At 36.9% G+C, this 18,320-nt stretch overlaps 2 protein-coding genes across 3 annotated transcripts; both read left to right on the plus strand.

Annotated features, from left to right (window-relative positions):
* On the plus strand, nucleotides 262-6,572 carry LOC18778229 (RHOMBOID-like protein 12, mitochondrial). Its single transcript, XM_020559911.1, has 8 exons — nucleotides 262-411; nucleotides 4,298-4,444; nucleotides 4,646-4,765; nucleotides 4,959-5,069; nucleotides 5,162-5,203; nucleotides 5,544-5,639; nucleotides 5,725-5,766; nucleotides 6,279-6,572. Exons 1-8 carry the CDS (start codon nucleotides 262-264, stop codon nucleotides 6,366-6,368), a joined length of 798 nt encoding a protein of 265 aa, XP_020415500.1. The 3' UTR covers nucleotides 6,369-6,572.
* On the plus strand, nucleotides 14,853-17,833 carry LOC18779362 (transcription factor TCP4). Of its 2 annotated transcripts, XM_007211364.2 has the most exons (3): nucleotides 14,892-14,969; nucleotides 15,410-16,964; nucleotides 17,270-17,833. In XM_007211364.2, the coding sequence occupies exon 2, from the start codon at nucleotides 15,804-15,806 to the stop codon at nucleotides 16,950-16,952; it is 1,149 nt and encodes a 382-aa protein (XP_007211426.1). In that variant the 5' UTR covers nucleotides 14,892-14,969; nucleotides 15,410-15,803; the 3' UTR covers nucleotides 16,953-16,964; nucleotides 17,270-17,833. The 2 variants fall into 2 exon arrangements, with proteins under 2 accessions (XP_020416703.1, XP_007211426.1); XM_020561114.1 differs by having other exon boundaries at nucleotides 14,853-16,964.

The following is an 18,320-nucleotide window of genomic DNA, read 5'->3' on the forward strand; positions in this document are numbered from 1 at the left end:
CAGACTCCAAGAATGCTTCGAAAGGGTAGCTGAGCCTTATGAAGCACCTTGGTTACCTTCACCAGCAAAACTAACAGTCCCTTACAGGTAGATTCTTAGCTTGACATGAGAAGCTTGTGGCATGGAAGCAAAGCAATCATGCGTTTAGCATTAAAGAGAGAGAGAGAGAGTTATGAGTTCCTATGAGAGACAGGGGTTTGAAGAAAAGGGGGAAGAGATTCTAAGAGGGTTTGTTGAAGGGAGAGAGAGATGGGGGAAATAATGAGTGTGTTGAGTAGTTTCAGGCAGCCTGACAGAAGCTTTGTCAGACTGTGGAATGGCTTGCTAGAAGAGAAAATAGAAGAGATGGAGGAATTGGGGTTCGAAATTGGAGAGGTTTCTGGAATGAGAGATGAAACTTGCTCTCTGGATGTGTGTGTTTAATGGGTAGAAGATGGCCATTTTTATAGCCGCTGGAAGCTCCTCATTTCCAAGAAATCCTAATGGTTTCTCTCCAATTTTGCTAAGTCTCCCCCTTCAATTCTCTTCTCTCCCTTTAACTCATCCCATTTTGTGAAATCTTCATATATCCAAATACACAAAGATAAGATTTTTGGGACCTCTAAGGCTTTCCCGCAGCTGCTTCAGTAATGAGCTCCCATTTTTGGCTACCTCATCGCCTTCTTTCCTTCCCTCTTCCATGGCAAGAGCTAGTAGGAGAAAGAAATGGGTAAGGGCGCTGGTCTGAAAGGTGCCTCTACTCTGCGCACGCTAATACCCCCGGTTCTTTGCACGTTCTACCTTGATGTTTGTTTTTGCCCATGTGCTGGAGCCTCCTAGCAGCTTATAGACATAGACATTTTGGCATTTTATCGTGGTTCATGTTTTTAGCTAAGTGCTGGAGACTATAGATATTTTTCTTGGCTTGCTTGGGCCTTGCTAAAGTGATGGGTTAGCCCATTAAGGGAATGGGCTAATTTCCTTAAGTAATGGGCTAATTTTCTAGGGTATTTGGCTCCCTTTTTCTCTCCTTTATGTTTACCAATATATTTGGACTCAAGAAATGTGCTTGAGTTTTGGGGCTCCCAAACAGCCCAAAACTTCCATTTCTCGGCTCATCAATGGGCTTCATGACAGCTCGTTACCATCCATGCCATAACCCACTTAGCAAGCCCCGGGTATTTGGGTGGCTTGGGTCCACTTAAGCTTGTAGGGTGGCTAGGTGTGAAATAATGGTTCCCTGCTTGGCATGGCATGTTGTGCTTGAATTTTATTGTTTTTGACATGATGCTTGATGGGATAATTAGCATGGGCTCTTAGAGCCAGTGTATTTTGTAAGCTTATCTCAATTCCTAGCATGACAGATTATTTATTTGGCATGGCACGTGGACTGTAGCTCGTGTATGACGAACTTTCGTGTGCTCTGAATCGGGTCTTTTCTTAACAAGGTGTCGTACTAGGCCGGGAATTTATTTGAGCCCAACCTTGAATTTTTTGGGCCTCAACAATTTTATATTATTGATTAAATATTTTTAAAATTTTTAGAGATTCGGCATGCAATGGACACGTCATTAGTTAATGTCTAACTAGACGGTCAACTTAAGAGAAGACTTAAATTGGCCATATTTAAAAATCATGGGGTGTAAATTGATAAAATTTAAACTCGAAAACCATATTGAGAATCACCCCAAACATCCAAGGGCGTTTTCATCGTTATCCCTAAATTTATAATACACTGCCATGGTCAATACTTCTCTTTTGGTTCCACAAAATAAGAAATATGTATAATTATAGAACAACAAGAACAAACAAACGCCCTGATAAGAAAGACAAAGGCCTTATACTAAACTCCAAAAACAAAAATCAAATAATACAAAAAATTGAAGATCTTTTTGTTTTCTTTTTTTATTTTATTATTAAATTCATATCGGACAATCAAACTACTGGAAAAGAACATAGGAGGAGAGAGAGGGGAGGAGAGTTTAAAACATCCTAATTTTTAAACATTTTGAAATAATTTTAGTATTGTTTATATTTTATATTTAAATTTTGAAATTTTTATTGTGAAAATTATCAAAATACCCATATCACATCAGCAAGTTAACAATTTTTCTTATAAAATTAATGAAATGGGGTAACATGTCTCACAAAATAAAAGTTCATAGGGGACATATGGGTCATTTTAAAGTTTAGAGGGCAAACTAAGACAAATTACAAAGAACAGGGGGCATTTAAAAAATAAGCCTAATAAAACTTTCAACACAACTTGGGAGTGAGTGAACTATGGTATTAGCCCAATTGCTTATGGTGTTGGTAGCCAAGTGGAATAGAGATAATAGCTTGCAGGTCATCTTCAATAAAACACAACATCAGTAAATTGGTGTCCCACTGGCCTAAAGGATTAATAAAATCCTTTACCTTTGTATTAGGATCCAGAGAATTTAGGCTTAATAGTTTTAAATGAATGTGGTCTAGGAATCCAAGGATCCCTATAAATCAATGTAGAATCTCAATTCCCAATTCTTTTCCACACTCCTTTTATAAGCAACTCTTTTTCTTAAAGAGACACTATAGGGACACCAAAGAGACACTATATGAAGCAAGAGCTATTATAGAATAAAAGTTGTGAAAAACAACAATTTTAACACAAACCCATATTTTTTATTTAATCTGAATTTCGGAATTTTTAATAGTGAAAATTACCAAATACCAATGCCACCTCACGTCAGCAAGTTAATAGTTTTTCTGATCAAATTAATGGAATGAGAGAAAATGGCTCACAAACAAAAGTTTAGGAGGGGAGATGTGATCATTTTAAAGTTTTGGGGGCAAACTGAGAAAAGTTGCAAGGCACAGGAGGCATTTCAAAAAAATAAGCCAAGTTTTTATAAAATCTGACACTTGTGAAAGTAAAAAGTAAATTTTGGGGATTTTTGATAAAAACTCATTTTTCTTCATCCTTTTCACATTTCCATTGATCTCAGGTGGTGAGGGACTGAGGGTTCCTTCTCTAAGAACTCACCAAAGAGCGCTTTCATAAAAACATCAAAAATGCAGAGGCTCGCTTCTTTGAAACTGGCCTCAAACTTCCCCAAAAAGCTTTCAAACTCCTCCACCACCACTACTACTTCTTCAATCTTCCACTTTCAACCACACAAATCGGTTTCTCTCACCAAACCACCCCAAACCCAAACCCAAAACTACTTCTTTAGCTCCTTCCCCGCACACCGGCTTCACCGTCTTCCTCATTCATGGAGTTTGCAGCACACTCTGACACAAAAGATTCATGGGTTGCTCTCCAACACATTACTCAGACGGCAGTTTTTGGTGGGTTTCTCAAATACCCTTTTGAGAGCCTCAAGCAAGAGTCTTTCAGATTTCAGGCTTGGCTTTCTCAGAGTCCAATTTTCGAGACAGAGTGCTAAGTTCAAGTTCAACCCAAAGTTTACTTCTCCTCGGAGTGTCGGGTAATGGTTTTGTTTTCTGTACATTGTCGAAGTTATCTGTTAGGTTAAGAAAATGAAGGAAAAGCTAGTGAATTCAATAACGAACTCCTAGAAGAATGAATTCTCCACAATGTTTAATCTTTTTTTTTTTTTTTTTCCCTTTTCCTTTCATTATCGTGGAATTCCTGGATCGAACGTTTGAAATTTCCTTTTGGCGTATCTGCACGGTTGATTTCGATTTGACCAATTGTGATTGGTTGGGACAGAAAAGGACGACACGTATCCAATTGTGATTGGCTGACCGTACAAATATTTCTATTTACGTGCCCATTGCTTGCTTTTCTTCATCGCAAAAGCTCTTGCATTTTATTTTGCTAACTTATTCTGGCCGCATAATACCAAAATGCAGGCTACTATTACAATAACATTTGAAGGACTTTTGTTAATTGTTATTTAGGAAATAGAGAACAAATTTGCTTGTGCAAAGTACTAGTTGTCATAACATGAGTGGGCGGAATAGGTCGGGGCATAATGCCTTCGTATGTGAAAAATTACCTTTAGACTATTGCTTGTAGTAAAAATTTTCTTTATATTATTTGGGTTATAGAACATATAATAAAGGTTTCTGTTTGTGAGATTAGAGAGATGTAACTTTTTTTTTTTTTTCGATAGAAGAGATTTTACGTTACTTGAGGACAAGTGCTCATTTTCTCCACTTGAAGGAAAACATATGAACAAGATAAAGTTTAACTCCGTCTCTTGATTAAAAATGCAGAAAACCCAGGATCCACTTTGTATGCTCCTTTCCCATGCACCCCAAGTTTCCTGTCTCATTGTATGCAAGTTAATTATTTTCTGTCATTAAAACCTAGTTTCCTCCTCTTCGCAGGAGATCATGGCTCCGAAGGGTATCAGAGGGTGAGGACAATGACGTGGTTTTGGGATTGATTATAGCTAATGCTGCAGTGTTTTTGTTATGGAAGATTGCCGATACTGACTTCATGGTGAAGAATTTTATTGTGAGTTCCTCAGTTTTGAATTGGCCAAGTGTTGTCAACTTGTCTTCATGGCTCTCTCTCTCTCTCTCTCTCGTTGAGAAATAAGAGAATTTAAGTAACCCTAAACTAAAGAAAAAAGAGTCAAGGAAGCAAAATGTCGACTAGCTGTTTTTTTCGTTTTTCACTGATCAATTTCCTAACTTGTTGATTTTCTCTAACCAGAATGCATTAATCAATGTTAGAAGTGGACGTCTTCACACGTTGATAACTTCTGCCTTCAGTCATATCGGCACTGAGCATTTCATTCATAACATGATTGGACTATATGTTTTTGGGGCGCATGTAAGCTGATTTTCTCAGAAGCTTTTTTTTCTAATACTTTTCTTTTGGTACTGTGAGGTATTAAATTTTATTTTGACATATCTTTTAGTTGGACAATATATATTGAATTTGATCTCTTCCATGATTTTATATGAAGTCATATATTCAATCAGTTTTTATTATATCCTTCTCTATTTTTTGGTGCACTGACCAGATTGAAAGAATTTTTGGGCCTCAATTTTTGCTGGGATTGTATCTAGCTGGGGCTCTTGGTGGCTCGGTCTTTTTCTTGGTGCACAAAACCTACCTGGCTGTGTCATCGATGGTAAAATGATACTCAGCTTATGTTCAAGGATAATCTACTGCGAATATACACACGTCTCTTGAGTATTTTTCATCATAATCAACTGTTTGTAGGGCCGGCGAGAGGAGAACAAAGACCCAAACAACCTGGCACTGGTATGATTTCAGAAACTCTTTACATGTTGTGGTCCTTCCTTACTTAGGGCCGGTCCTGGGGTGGTGCAAGTGGCGTCACCACACACAGCCTTGATTTTTGAGACTGTTTTATAATGCCAGATTAGCTTCTTTTTATTTATTTATAAAAACGTGCCATGCATAATGCTAAGTTAATAAATAGGTATAAGAAATTCACACATGGACACGAAAGCTTCATATTTTCATGGATTGTTTGAGTAAAGTTGACAAGCAAGCTTACTTAGTTTAGTTGTTATATTCTGGAAGGAAAAGTTGTTAAACTTTAATTCATTTCACTATAGCTTCTGTTTGTGGTATGTAGGGCGCAGGCGGGGCCGTTCATGCTATCATTTTGCTTGATATATTCCTCTTCCCAAAATCCATCTCTACTCCGGGATTCTCAAAACCGTTGTTCCTGGTAAGTTTGCTTCTATATGTTGGGTTCAATGGTTGAGGCTATTAAGCAAATCCTTGAAAACTTACCTCTCCTTGTTCCCTTTTAGGGGATCTTTCTAATTGGGAAAGATATCTTGAGGTTAATACTGGTATGTTGGTTATCTCCCTTGGTTATCTTCCTGTTTTCCCACACTTCTTTGTGTTTCTGTGTTCATTCATGGTTCATGTGTGGTTTTTATATTGGCCTTGAAACTGGGGAACACACACAGGCTCGGCCCGTAGGGTATGTGTGCTGTGCGACCACACAAAGCCTCCCAAAAAATGGGGCTCTTATTAAACCTTTTAGCCCAGCAATTACAGAAGCTAGGCCTTTCTGGTGTGGGATTAATGTCTTTTGAGTTTGGTTATCATCATACAATGGTTTTCAACCAATCAATGATTTTACAGTTAGACCTTGTTTGTGCTTGCTTTTATTTTCTGCACGTATTGCCCTTCAAGTGAGGTAACCTAGAGTTGGAACCCTGTGCCAGGCAGAGGACAAAACTGTCTCATTCTTCTACCTGAATTATTTTGAACTCTAGAATTGTCTTCCTGACCCCATCAAACCAATGTCATTGTGATTTTCTAGTAATTTAGTGGTAACATTATTTTGTAATTGCAGGGAGACGAACAAATCTCAGGGGCTACACAATTGGGAGGTGCTGCAGTTGCAGCCATTGCCTGGACACGACTTCGAAAGGGGCGATTCTAAATTTTGTAACGACGGATTACATATAGAACACTTGGAAACTAAGTTGTATTTTTTATTTTTATTTTTAAAGATAGTCCAGCATGTTAACTATTAGTCAGTGCCTAGCAGCTAGTTTTTCTCCTGATTTAAACTACCAGATCATCCCTTATCTCAGACCCCAGTTATTAATCCAGCTACATTTTGGATGCCCACCTCATATTTTCACCGCTGTTTGTTGTTCTGATCAAACAAAATTACAGAAGTGAAAAATATTTATAAAGTTCAGAACTTTTAAACAAAATTTGAGGCCCAAATCCAGTTCTATGGGCCCATATACGTGTGGACCGGAACCCATTCTGCTGAGAAACTGCCGCTACAAACAAATCCATCCAAAACAATTCACAAGAACAGGGCAAATAAAAAGTTAGAAACAAGAAAATGGGGAGTTTGAGATCAAGTGGAGCAACTTGTGCGTGATAAAAGGTCAAGGTATATATTTTGTGTTGAAGTCCAGTCTCTGTCTTGTAGTCATTGTTTGTTTGAGGCACCATGACAGACAGCAGATACAGCTCTAGACGACAGAGATAGGTGAAGAAAGAAAATAAATTGATAAGGATATCTAACAACTGAGGTATTTATGTCTAAATAATATAAGTACCATATATCACTTTATAAATATGCTTTTTTTTTTTTTTTTCTTCAGTTTGTACGTACTTGCCTAGCTACTAATAAAGCAAGTGCGAAATCACTGTTAGACTAGGGTGGGCAACAGCCTAGTGCAATTTTTTGGAAAAGTGAAAACTTGGTGTTAATTTTTATTCACCCCACTCATTAGAAATTTGCCGTCCTACTCCAAGAAAAAATTGACCTACTTTATCCGAATAGCTCTGAAGAAAATGTATTGAGCTAAGTACACATAACAAAGGAAAAAGTAAATTTATAGCCGACTTGTTTGAAATTTTTTAGATCCGCCCTTGTTTCCAATTGGCTAGAGTACTAATGGGTAGATTTGAGCTTGAAATTCTTCTACGATACTAACTTGAAGAAAATTGAATATAAATTAGGGAGATTCACTATAATACTCAATATAGGAGCTCAAATTATATAAAAAAAACCTATATGAAATGGACTTTAAAAACACACTTAAAATCCATTTACAACATAACAAAAAGGCTTTTAACTTCTTTTAAATTACAAAACTACTATTGATCTCTTAAAACAATCCAACCTAAAAACCTCATAAAAAAGCCCAAAATACTCAATGGGGCATCAAAGTAATTTAATAATTAAAATTAAATTCAATAGAGCTAACGGTCATTTTTTGGGTATATTTATAAAAATTAAATAGTGTAGAATTTATTTATAATTTTAATGTTAAAAATAGGTATATGAATAAAATATCTCTATAAATTAATGTTAGAAAACCAGATAAAACCCAATTCATGGTTGAGAGTCTTGACACTGATGCCCTTCTTACTCCACTTGCTAAGTCCTAGTCATAGTTAAAGAAAGTATAATTTTATGGACCCACCAATAGCATGATTGGTATGACCACAAGCTCTCAAATCCCTTAGATATTGTTAATGGGAAATCTTTTTTCATTTTGTTTTTTTTTCCCCTTTTGATATAGGACAAGCTCTCAATCTTTTCGATGAAGTTTTACCATGGCATACGTTATGAATATGTTTTCTCAATATTAAGCCTGAAAGTTATCACTATTGGTCGTAATTTGTCGAATTTTAGACGTTAATTTTTGTAGTTTTCATTTTAGTGATTTGACTTATATAGTTTAATATTCATCGCAATTTAAAGAGACGTTCAATTCAATTTTGTCCAAATTTCTGCACAAAATGGAAAATACCCTCAACGTGAGAGACACGTGATTATCGTGTCACAGAATTTTATGGATATCAAATTAGATGGGTTAAATTACTAGAGTATTGACACCACAGATGAAACCAAAAGTCGATGTATGTAGTCATATACGAATTTAGAATTAGGTAGATTGCAACTAATTTTAAAACTCTATATAGGCTTTGCAATTGCTGGTTTGAGAGCAAATGAAATGCTTTTTGTTGCAGACCTTAGTCATATTCTAAAACTAATGTGATATATACATACATCTTAAAGACAGCTAAGGTTTGTCTTTTTTCTCTGCGTGTCTCTAGAAATTGAAAGGCAGTGTCATTGTGTAAGTGGGTCACCGTTTAATTGCTTTCTTGCCATGCGCAATCAATTCATATCCATGTACAACAACACCCACATTGATGCCGATTGTGACAACATCAACATGTGATCAATGAACAAGATTCTTCAATGTCAAAAGACATTTGTAGTCGTCCATCCATTTAGTTTCATAAGGTTTTCAATTCATTTGTAAATGTTCATTTCGTGTTTATGTTTTGCATCTTGATATTGTCTGTAAAAACATTTGTGTTCTTCTCTGTCTCTATGTCTTGTATTTGGCCTTCTTATTATGAGGGTTTGCTCAAAATCGATATAAGATGTGGCATCTTCTAACTGGGCTCTTCCAGCACTGCTATATAATGTAACCTAGTATGATTGGACGTTTTTAACTACATATATATAGGTACGATGTTGTAAACCCTAATAAACTGCATGGAGTAAAATTATCTTTTGGCATTTTTTTTCTCCTTCTAAACTTGAAATTATGATCCTTCCTTTGCTGAGCCATCTCATTTGAGGCAATTTCGGGCAAACAATTTCGATTTTCATTGTAATTTTTCTTTTTTCTTTTTCTGGTAGATTTTCATTGTAACTTGAAAGCATGTCAAATTGACCAATCGAGCCAAGAGCTTGTAGCTCAGTATCCGAGGTCTTATGTGTTTGAATCCCTCCTCCCTTAATAAGTTAATATCACCCTGTCAAAATTGACCAATCGATTGCAGCAAAGTTACACTCCTCGTAAACATGGGCCCAATCAGGACACCACCAAAGCCTTCTGTTATGCTCCATTAATATTGGTACTACTATATATAGAAACCAGAAGAGCTGAAATTACATCACATTTTTGTCTAGCTAGCTTCTCATCTCTGTGTTCTGTGGAGTTGGGTAATAAAAAAACTCATCAAAATAACCATTTGGAAGTTGCTGCTGATGGTCCATAACTGGGAAATCAAGTTGATCAACTTTTGCGGCTATACTCTTTTACCTTTTAACTCTTTCCTTCTAGTGTACTTTTTTTTTTGTCTCTGAACTGAAACGTTTTCTGCATTTCTGAAGAGCGCCATTAATATATAGCCTTGTAGCCTTTAGAGCTATGGTTCAATCTGTAGAGCATACTTCACTGTCTTTAGGGTTTCTAGCTATAACCAACTGCAACGCATCAGAAAAATTCAAAAGGAAGAGAAAAGGAAGCAGTTTTAGAGCATATATACAGTAAACCTATCATAAAGGAAAGTTAACTGCCTATAGCTCTGTAAATTTTTCTTATAATTTTTTTTTCTTGTTTTTGGTTATAGCTTCCGCAGGTTGCAGTAAATTTAGAGTGCAAGTAAACGTGGGCCAAAAATGAAAGCTGTGTGGTTGCCATAGAAGAGAAGCAAAAACAACTCGGCAGATTCTGCCATCTCATAAGTACTTAATTGCATTCCGACAATCTATTTGCTCTCTTTCTTCTAGCTCTCCTTCAGAGACACACAGAGAGACACAGAGAGATACAGAATATAACAGTGGGACATTTAAACCATCTCGGATCACGAGCCTGATTTGTGGCTTTCACATTTTCAACAGATGATTTATAGAAGAGGAAGGGTGATGTGAATTAATCATCTGCTTCTTTTCTCTGCCATTGTCCTTTTCTAGGACTGCTCCACCTCGTTGCTATATATGAATCATGATGGCTAGTTGCAGGGTTATTTATTTACTTGGTGTTTTTAGATTTATTGCTGGAGAAAACAAATATATATATATATATTCAAATTTTGGGAATATTTGAGACAAAATGCATCATTATTAGTTCAACAACTCTTTGTGTTGATGCAAGTTTTGTTGGAATATGAGCCCTCATTAACAACTTTGGTTGAGTGAGAGAAGGCTTATTAATGGGGGAAAGTGCTTACAAAAGCAAGGAGGAGAGACTTTTGGTTGAATTGGAAGAATCCATGATGATAATATGCTTAGGGTTTGTGACATAGAGGAGCCCTGAGCCCCTACAAATTGGGTGTCTCGTTTTAGGAAAAAGAAACCTTTCAAGCCGAGAGGCCCTACAAATTGGGTGTGAGTTCTTAGCCCACACACCACAACTTCTCAAGCTGAACTTAATCCTAATTCACTAAAGCAAGCAACCCCCCACCATTGATACCTAAATGAGTCTCCCTAAGGTCTTCATATCATTTTGGAGTTTTTGGGGCCTAGTTCCCGAAAAAATCATAAAAGGGGAACCGGAACTCTTTACTGTCCATTGAGCCAACTTGAACTCTCAACTAAAAATCGCTTACCATAATTAATGAAAGGGTAATGCTAGTCTTACCACATTGTGTATCATCTCTCTAATAGAGGTGGAGCCCACTAATACAATGAGGCCCACTTCTATTAAAGAGGTGCTACACTATACGGTATGAACAATGTGGTAAATCTAGCATTTTCCTTAATGAAATTATGAACTCATATCAATACTTAAAATAGAATACCCCTCTGCAGCCCACTTTGCTGACATGGGCTTAACCAAGTTGGCTAGAGCGGATGTGCTCCCCACTTTGCACCGGAGTTCGAATCTCCCTCCCTATAGTTTAGATTAGATTAACTTAAAATATCGTTTATATAAAATAAATAAAAATTAAAAATAAGAGTTTTAATTAAATTCAAACTCGTCTTACCTTTATTGTAACAGAATTTTTGAAATATAGTGGGCTCTCGTTTTTAGAGACTAGTGGTGGAATTTTATTTTGATCCATGACACAAGGCTCAAGTTCACGAGAGCGTGGCTCAAACGGAAATTAAATTGAAAAATTATGTCTCCTTGAAGTTGAGGGGCGTTTTTAAGAGAATTCCATTATTAAGCTCAATAAGAAAATGTCAACTATGCCCCTTATTCTCCTTAACGGATTTAAATAATAGATTGAATAGTTATATGGCTACTATTGCAATTCTCAAATCTCACTTTCTCATTGGTTCATACTTTTACACTTCCTTTTTTCTCTTAATCGCGTTTCACGTACTCTCTATTTTCTTTCGGATGGGACATATTACAATATTGTGAAGAGAAATATCATTACACTGAGAGCTATTTAACTATTTGGTGTCATGTAACGAACTTAAAATGTCCAAAATGCCACAAACTAATATCACCTCGATAAGTGTATCTATGATTGTAATAGTCGACATAATGCTTAATTGTTTTTGCCATGGAAATCAAATCAAGATTAAGTTGGTAAGATGTTGTGGCCACTATAAAGTTATACACGAGACAAAAGTCTTAGATTGCAATATATGAAATTTTGGAAGTTAATTAATTTTAAGTTGAAAACTCCAACTTCAACTAGGTATTAGGCACACAATTCATCCACCTCTAAAGCTACGTGTTCTCGTTACCTAATCTAATACGTTCATATTTTCCGCTGACCTAAACCTAGTAGGAGGGCAAACTGCAGCTAAGTTTGGTTAATTATTAGTAGCTATCATCAATTAAACATGAGGGTAGTACTTCTTTTTAAAGAAAAACAAAAATTAAAAAAATTAAAAAACAGATAGGAGACGAGATATACGAACTTGAGATCTCTTTCAATACTGAAAAAAGAGGTACCACTAGACTAATGACTAGTTTATGATAAGATTCAAAAGCAAAGATTTAAGAGAAGATTGCTAGCATTTCTCTAAACGAAATACAGCTACATTGTATAATTGTACTATTTGTAGTACCAATAGGCGTACTTTTTATGCTTTTCAAGATATATAAGTAATACCAGCTGTACTAGCACTCATTGAGAATGAGTGATATCATTAATTAAACCAAAGCTCTCCTGGGGCAGCTTAATCCAACCCTATCGCTTACCAGAGAGGTAAAATCCAATCCTTTTTAACTCTACTTTCGTAGCTCTTTTTCTCTATTTTATTTTAGTGAAAAATTTTCAATTGAATGCTCATACGTACCCAAAGAAAAAAAAAATCTCAATTGAATGCACCGCCCACTTTTTGTAAAACAAGACTATAGAGTTTAAATTGGGAAGGCTGCAACCTAAATTCCGAGCTTGTAGTTTTCATATGATATATAGCAAGTAGGATAGGACTTAAAGCTACCTTAGTCGAAATAATGTAATTGTAGTCAACAATATTTAGTTGGCAAGCTGATTTCTGAGCATCTCCAACTTTATAGGTAGACATTAAGGACTTGTAACTCAAGTGATTAAGAGTATTTATATTGTATCCGAAGTCTTAAGTTCAATTTCATTCACTTAATATTACTTTTATAAAATAAATATAAAAACCCTTGCAGGCAGGCATGTAACATATGGCAATTATATATCGTCCAATCGTTCTTCTTTCTTGCTGTATATTGTCCTTCTTCTTCTTTTGAGACACTTTTCTTTCGAATTGATGGTGGTGATAGGCTTTGAGGTCATGATTTCTAATACCTTATCCAACCTTTTGTTGTGTAAATTATGTCATGCTTGTACTTTATGCATATGATTCTCGGTTTATATTCTTGAACGAACATACTTTACTTCTAAAAAGACTATGTAGCTTGCATTGCATGGTCACAACTTTTTCCAACTTGTAGGAAAACGAAAATAAAAGAAAAGAAATACAATTTGGCAATTTCATTCTATACCCACTCTCCCCTTTTTTTACCCACTTGGCCATCAATGGAAGATAATGGCTGCATATAGAATCTAAACCTTTATATACTCCATATTTTATAGCTATAAAAAATGAAAAAATAAAATAAAAAAAATCATGTTCATTGGTCCACGTGTTGGAAGCAAATGACATGGGCGGCCAATATCCATTTTGGTACAAGGACAAGGCCCTTCATATATGGTGTGCTTGAGAAAAGATAGAGAAAACCCTTATGAAAATGAATTCTAGACATCTTCTTCATAGAGCCTTTTACATCAATAATATTCCTAAGTTCGTATAAAATAAAAAATAAAAAGAAAATTGGAGAATGTATGCACATTGCTGCTGCTTCTTTAGAGGCAAAGTTGCACTGCAGACTTAATAAAGGCTACAAGCCTAGAAGTCACACCCTCATACGCCAACCACATACAACTCTTTCTCGATCTTATACGTCATCACATTAAAGAAAGGCATCTCTTCTTGCCTCTTGCCCACATAGATCTACATATATCTCCAACCCTAAAATAGATTTATAATTAAACCATCTCACCAATTAAATTATACTACATACGATGATTTGATTAGATAATTAAAACTAGTATTCTTAAGAGAAAAGTTTGTGTAACTCCCACCAAATGTATGAATACTACTAATCTAACCACCTGATCAAGGGCGGAGCCACCTAATTAGGCTAGGATGGGCTCTAACCCCGTCCTAGTTTTTGTAGGCATACAAAAATTAGGTGCTACTTTTTAGAAAATTTAGCCTACCAAGTGGAAATTAGCCCAACCGCTAATTTTTGCTTGAAAAAAACTTGGTAAAACCAAAGTTTTTCTCTAAATTTATTATGAAACTTGGTAAAACCGAAGTTTTTCTCTAGCTCTATATGTCTCATCTGGTATCTCTCTTATTTGTCTCCCTTCTTTTCCCCTTTCTTCAGTCTCTAATTTATTTATTTTTTGAACACAAGGATTGAGGAAGGAAAACTTGCTGCCGTTTGTTCCCTTTTGCTTAAAACCAAACACGGCAGTGACTAAGCTTGCCAAGTAAGCTCCTGTCCTTTGTAGCTAGCCATGTGACAAACCCTGGATCGAACAGATTGTGGGAGTACAAAATGCATAAAAAAGAGCTGATCAGAAAAGTGTAGTTGAAGGGAGCACGTTTGTCGTTTATTTTAGTGAAACCATACATATCTTTGTGGTGGAACTATGAGAATAAATATAAATAAATAAAGAGAGTAAAGGAACCAGAAAAGCTGTTAGATATCATTATCAACGCCTTCAAAAGGAGTGTGCGAAAGATGTAGTCACCGATAGTCGCCTCTCTATGAACCATGCACTCTAATCATAGCTAATTAACCCTAAACTCTTTTAATAACATATGCTTAAAAAGTTACTCTTATAAAAGTATGAGAGAGGCCAACGAGGTCTAATTCAGTGGAAAAGGCCTTGAGTTGAAGACCAAAGATCTTAGATTCGAACTCCATGACACATTGACAGTGTGTGAGTGAGAAAATATCTTTCCCAAATATCTATAAATTTTTTTTTTTTTTAAAAGTATGAGAGAGAGAGAGAGAGAGAGAGAGAGAGAGAGAGAGAGAGAGAGAGAGAGAGAGAGAGAGAGAGAGAGAGAGAGAGAGAGTTAAGACTAAGGAGTTGGGCTAGAGTTAGACATTGACTAGTTGAGTTTTGGTTGGGACCTGGTTTGTTATATATGTGGGTTGTGGGGTTGAGATGACCCAAGATTTTAATCTCCTCTAGCTCCCTGACCAAACTCTGCCACCCTTAACAGATGTATTTACAGCTCTCATAGTCATAGGCCAAGGTAGGAGTTTTCTTTCACATCTCTACATCTCCAAACCTCATTCACTGATTTCTCCTAAGCCCTTCAAACCATTCCAGTTTTCATTTGCAAAATCCCAAAATTCTTCTGGGAGTCTCTTCCCTTTTTCTTGGTATATGGATATATCATATATATATATATAGATACACCCAATACAATTACAACCCACTTCTGTTGTTAATTGAACTTTCCATTTTAATTCCCTTTTTTTTATCTTTAATACAGTAGTTTTGTGCCCACATAGAAAAACCCATCAACCTAGTCTGCATGCTCTTACTCTTTTCATGGAGATGATATGGACCAATAAGTTTACCTTATCTGTAAATTTGTAGAAACAAAACTGGAGTCAAATTTCTGGGTCTGTACTGGTGACTCAGGGTTTTTTGTATTTTGAGTGAGGGTTGTGGATTTTTTTCTTGTAGGGTTTATTGGGGTTAGGAATCTGGAGATTGCAATGGCAGAGTTTTTGGGATTAGCAGCAGCAGCAACAGGTGTATCAGAATGGTGACAGTTTGCAGAGGAAGAGCTACAAGCAACCCCAACAACAGCAGTAGATAGAGTGAAAGCAAGCAAAAGCAAAAGCAAAAGAAATCAACCATTTTTGAAGCCCAAAATCAGAGAAAAAAAATTAGGAATCTGGATTTCCAAGAGAATCAGCAATATCTCCAACTTGTCCAAAACCAGCATCAAACACATGGGGAGCTCATAAGTTCTCACCCAACACAAACACTAGTAGCTCCCAACAACAACCACCACCAAATTCTAGACCACCAAAGCATTCAACAAGAATATGCAAAGCAAAGAGGAGGAGAGAGAATGGGAATGAAGAGCGCTGGAGGAGGAGGCGGAGGAGGAGGAGAGATTATACAAGTTCAAGGAGGCCACATTGTTCGATCCACCGGCCGCAAAGACCGCCACAGCAAGGTCTACACCGCCAAAGGCCCCCGAGACCGCCGCGTCCGGTTGTCTGCCCACACCGCCATCCAATTCTACGATGTTCAAGACCGCCTCGGCTATGACCGCCCTAGCAAAGCGGTTGACTGGCTCATCAAGAAAGCAAAATCCTCCATTGACAAGCTTGCTGAGCTTCCTCCTTGGCACCCTATCACTGGTGTTGCAGCAAACAATGCTGAGCCCGATCAATCCAATCCAAATGAAATGGTGATTGCAGGAGGAGCAGAGCAAACAGAGTCCTCTGGCTACAATTTCCACCAGCTGCAGAGGCAAATGGGTGAGAATAACAACAACCACCAAGCAAATAATGTTTCAAGCTTCAACATTCCTCCATCTCTAGACTCAGACACCATAGCTGACACCATGAAATCATTCTTCCCCACAAGCTCAGCAGCCACTTCATCCATCAATTTCCAAAGCTACCCACCTGATCATGATCTGATTTCAAGAACCACCAACCTAAACCCTTGCCAAGACCTTGGCCTCTCTCTCCACTCTTTCCAAGACCAAGGCCTAAACATCCATCACACTCACAGCCAGCAATCCCAAGGAGACACCAACCACAACAACGATCAGATTCAGACCCTTTTCGCCGCCGGGGCGGGAGGATCAACGGTGGGATTTGACACTAGTTATCAGAGAATGGTGGCATGGAGCAATCAGAACAGAGGAGGTGATGGTGGATTTGTATTCAACTCACACTCACAAGCATTGCCACAGCAAGCATATGCTCATGCTCAGGGGGGTACCCTTCAGTCCAGTTTTTCGCCATCAGTTTCAGCTCGGGCCTGGAACGATTCTTCTATCTTTGGCACACAGCAGAGAACACAGCAGCAGCAGCAGCAGCAGCCAATGATTCACCATTCTTCAATCTTTGGCACCCGCTTCGCCTCTGATGGCGGCTTGCCTGTGTTCTGCATCCCGACGCGTATTGACGCTGAGGAGGCGGATAATGGCGGTGTTCCAGATCGACCATCATCCACTTCCTCTCCCAATTCCACCCACCATTGATTTGGATAACTAGTATGTACTCCATACCCCATTGTTCAATTTTTATTTTTTTAATTTTTATTCAAGAACCGCATTCACGAGATTCGAACACATGACCTCCTCTATCAGAATGGTGAAATCATTGCTTGGTCAAACATTGTTTCCATGGAAAGTGTAAAGATTCTTCAAGATGTATTGAGAAATTAGCAAATTGAAACTCTTGGCTTATATACAGAGTTTCTGTTTGCATATTGTACAGTGTTTTTGTTTTTGTTTTTTTTTAATTTGCCAAAGACAACAGTTTAAATTTTTTGATTTCTTTGGTGTGAATTTTGCAGATTCTACCTTCGGGGTATCAAATTGGGAGACAAGAAGGAAGATTCAGTCCAATCGAATGGTCTACTGAGGAAAGAAAAGTATCTGGTTTGGATTTTCAAACATTCTTTTCTTCTTTGTTGATCTATATATTTAATTAGATTCCCTAGTTGTTTTTAAATTTGATGGGACTTTTTTTTGTTTATTCAAGTGGGTCTCTCTGTTGGCTCAACTTTGTTTTCTTTATTACTACTTAATGTGACACATATAACCAGGATTTTTCTGTTTAGGGTTATCATTTTAATCCTTATGATCCCCACATTTCCTTTTTCTTTAATTTGGTTGAACTAGTTTTATAACAGCAAGTTGGTTCATTCTTGGTAATTGCTACATTAAGAGAAGCACAAGTTAGTCAATGGCTTTGCTTCAGCCTCCCCTGTTGTGGAAACTGGAAAGAAGCTTCCACAACCAAAGTACATGGAGTTTTTGTACAACTGTTCAAATACTTCCTGGACGATGGTTTTGTAAAGAACATGGTAGTTCTTTTAAGGCTCCCGACTTTTACACTCTCATTTTGTCGGTTTGCACTCATCTCTTTATTTGTGTGTACTTTGTGTGTCATTTTACTTACTCCATTATCAGCATACAAAATAAAATAAATGAATGCAAATGGATGAAACGAGAGTGACCAACCTTCTTTTAACATTGCTTTTATTAGATTATGAAGTGTGCAAAGTATTCTGCATTTTGATATTAAATGTGAAAGTACCACATGGATATGAATGGTAAAAGTCCTTGAGTTATCTATAACAGATTGCTATGGTTTTGTCAATTTATTCATACAACTGTTCAAGTACCATCATGGCTTGGTATACTATTCTACCTTTTATGTGAAAGTTGGCTGAGTCAGAGTGACCAAAGAACAGATTTTAGGTTAGGATGACAACAAATATATATATTTTCAGGATGTTGGGACAATATCCAAGCTGTCACAACCACTATTTCTCCCTTTTTTTCTGTGACGTACTTTTTCATTTTTCATTTTGTTTTTGGTTTTACATGGAGAGAAAGACT

The sequence above is a fragment of the Prunus persica genome, chromosome G3 (genome assembly GCF_000346465.2).
Source record: "Prunus persica cultivar Lovell chromosome G3, Prunus_persica_NCBIv2, whole genome shotgun sequence".
In the NCBI taxonomy this organism is placed as follows: domain Eukaryota; kingdom Viridiplantae; phylum Streptophyta; class Magnoliopsida; order Rosales; family Rosaceae; genus Prunus; species Prunus persica.

What these genes read in the sequence shown, in the direction of transcription:
- LOC18778229 (XM_020559911.1), top strand. Translation starts at nt 262, where the DNA reads ATGAGTGTGTTGAGTAGTTTCAGGCAGCCTGACAGAAGCTTTGTCAGA. An exon ending in ACCTGGCTGTGTCATCGATG is followed by an intron (nt 5,070 to 5,161) that starts GTAAAATGATAC and finishes AACTGTTTGTAG; the next exon opens with GGCCGGCGAGAGGAGAACAA. An exon ending in ATATCTTGAGGTTAATACTG is followed by an intron (nt 5,767 to 6,278) that starts GTATGTTGGTTA and finishes TTGTAATTGCAG; the next exon opens with GGAGACGAACAAATCTCAGG.
- LOC18779362 (XM_020561114.1), top strand. Translation starts at nt 15,804, where the DNA reads ATGGGAATGAAGAGCGCTGGAGGAGGAGGCGGAGGAGGAGGAGAGATT.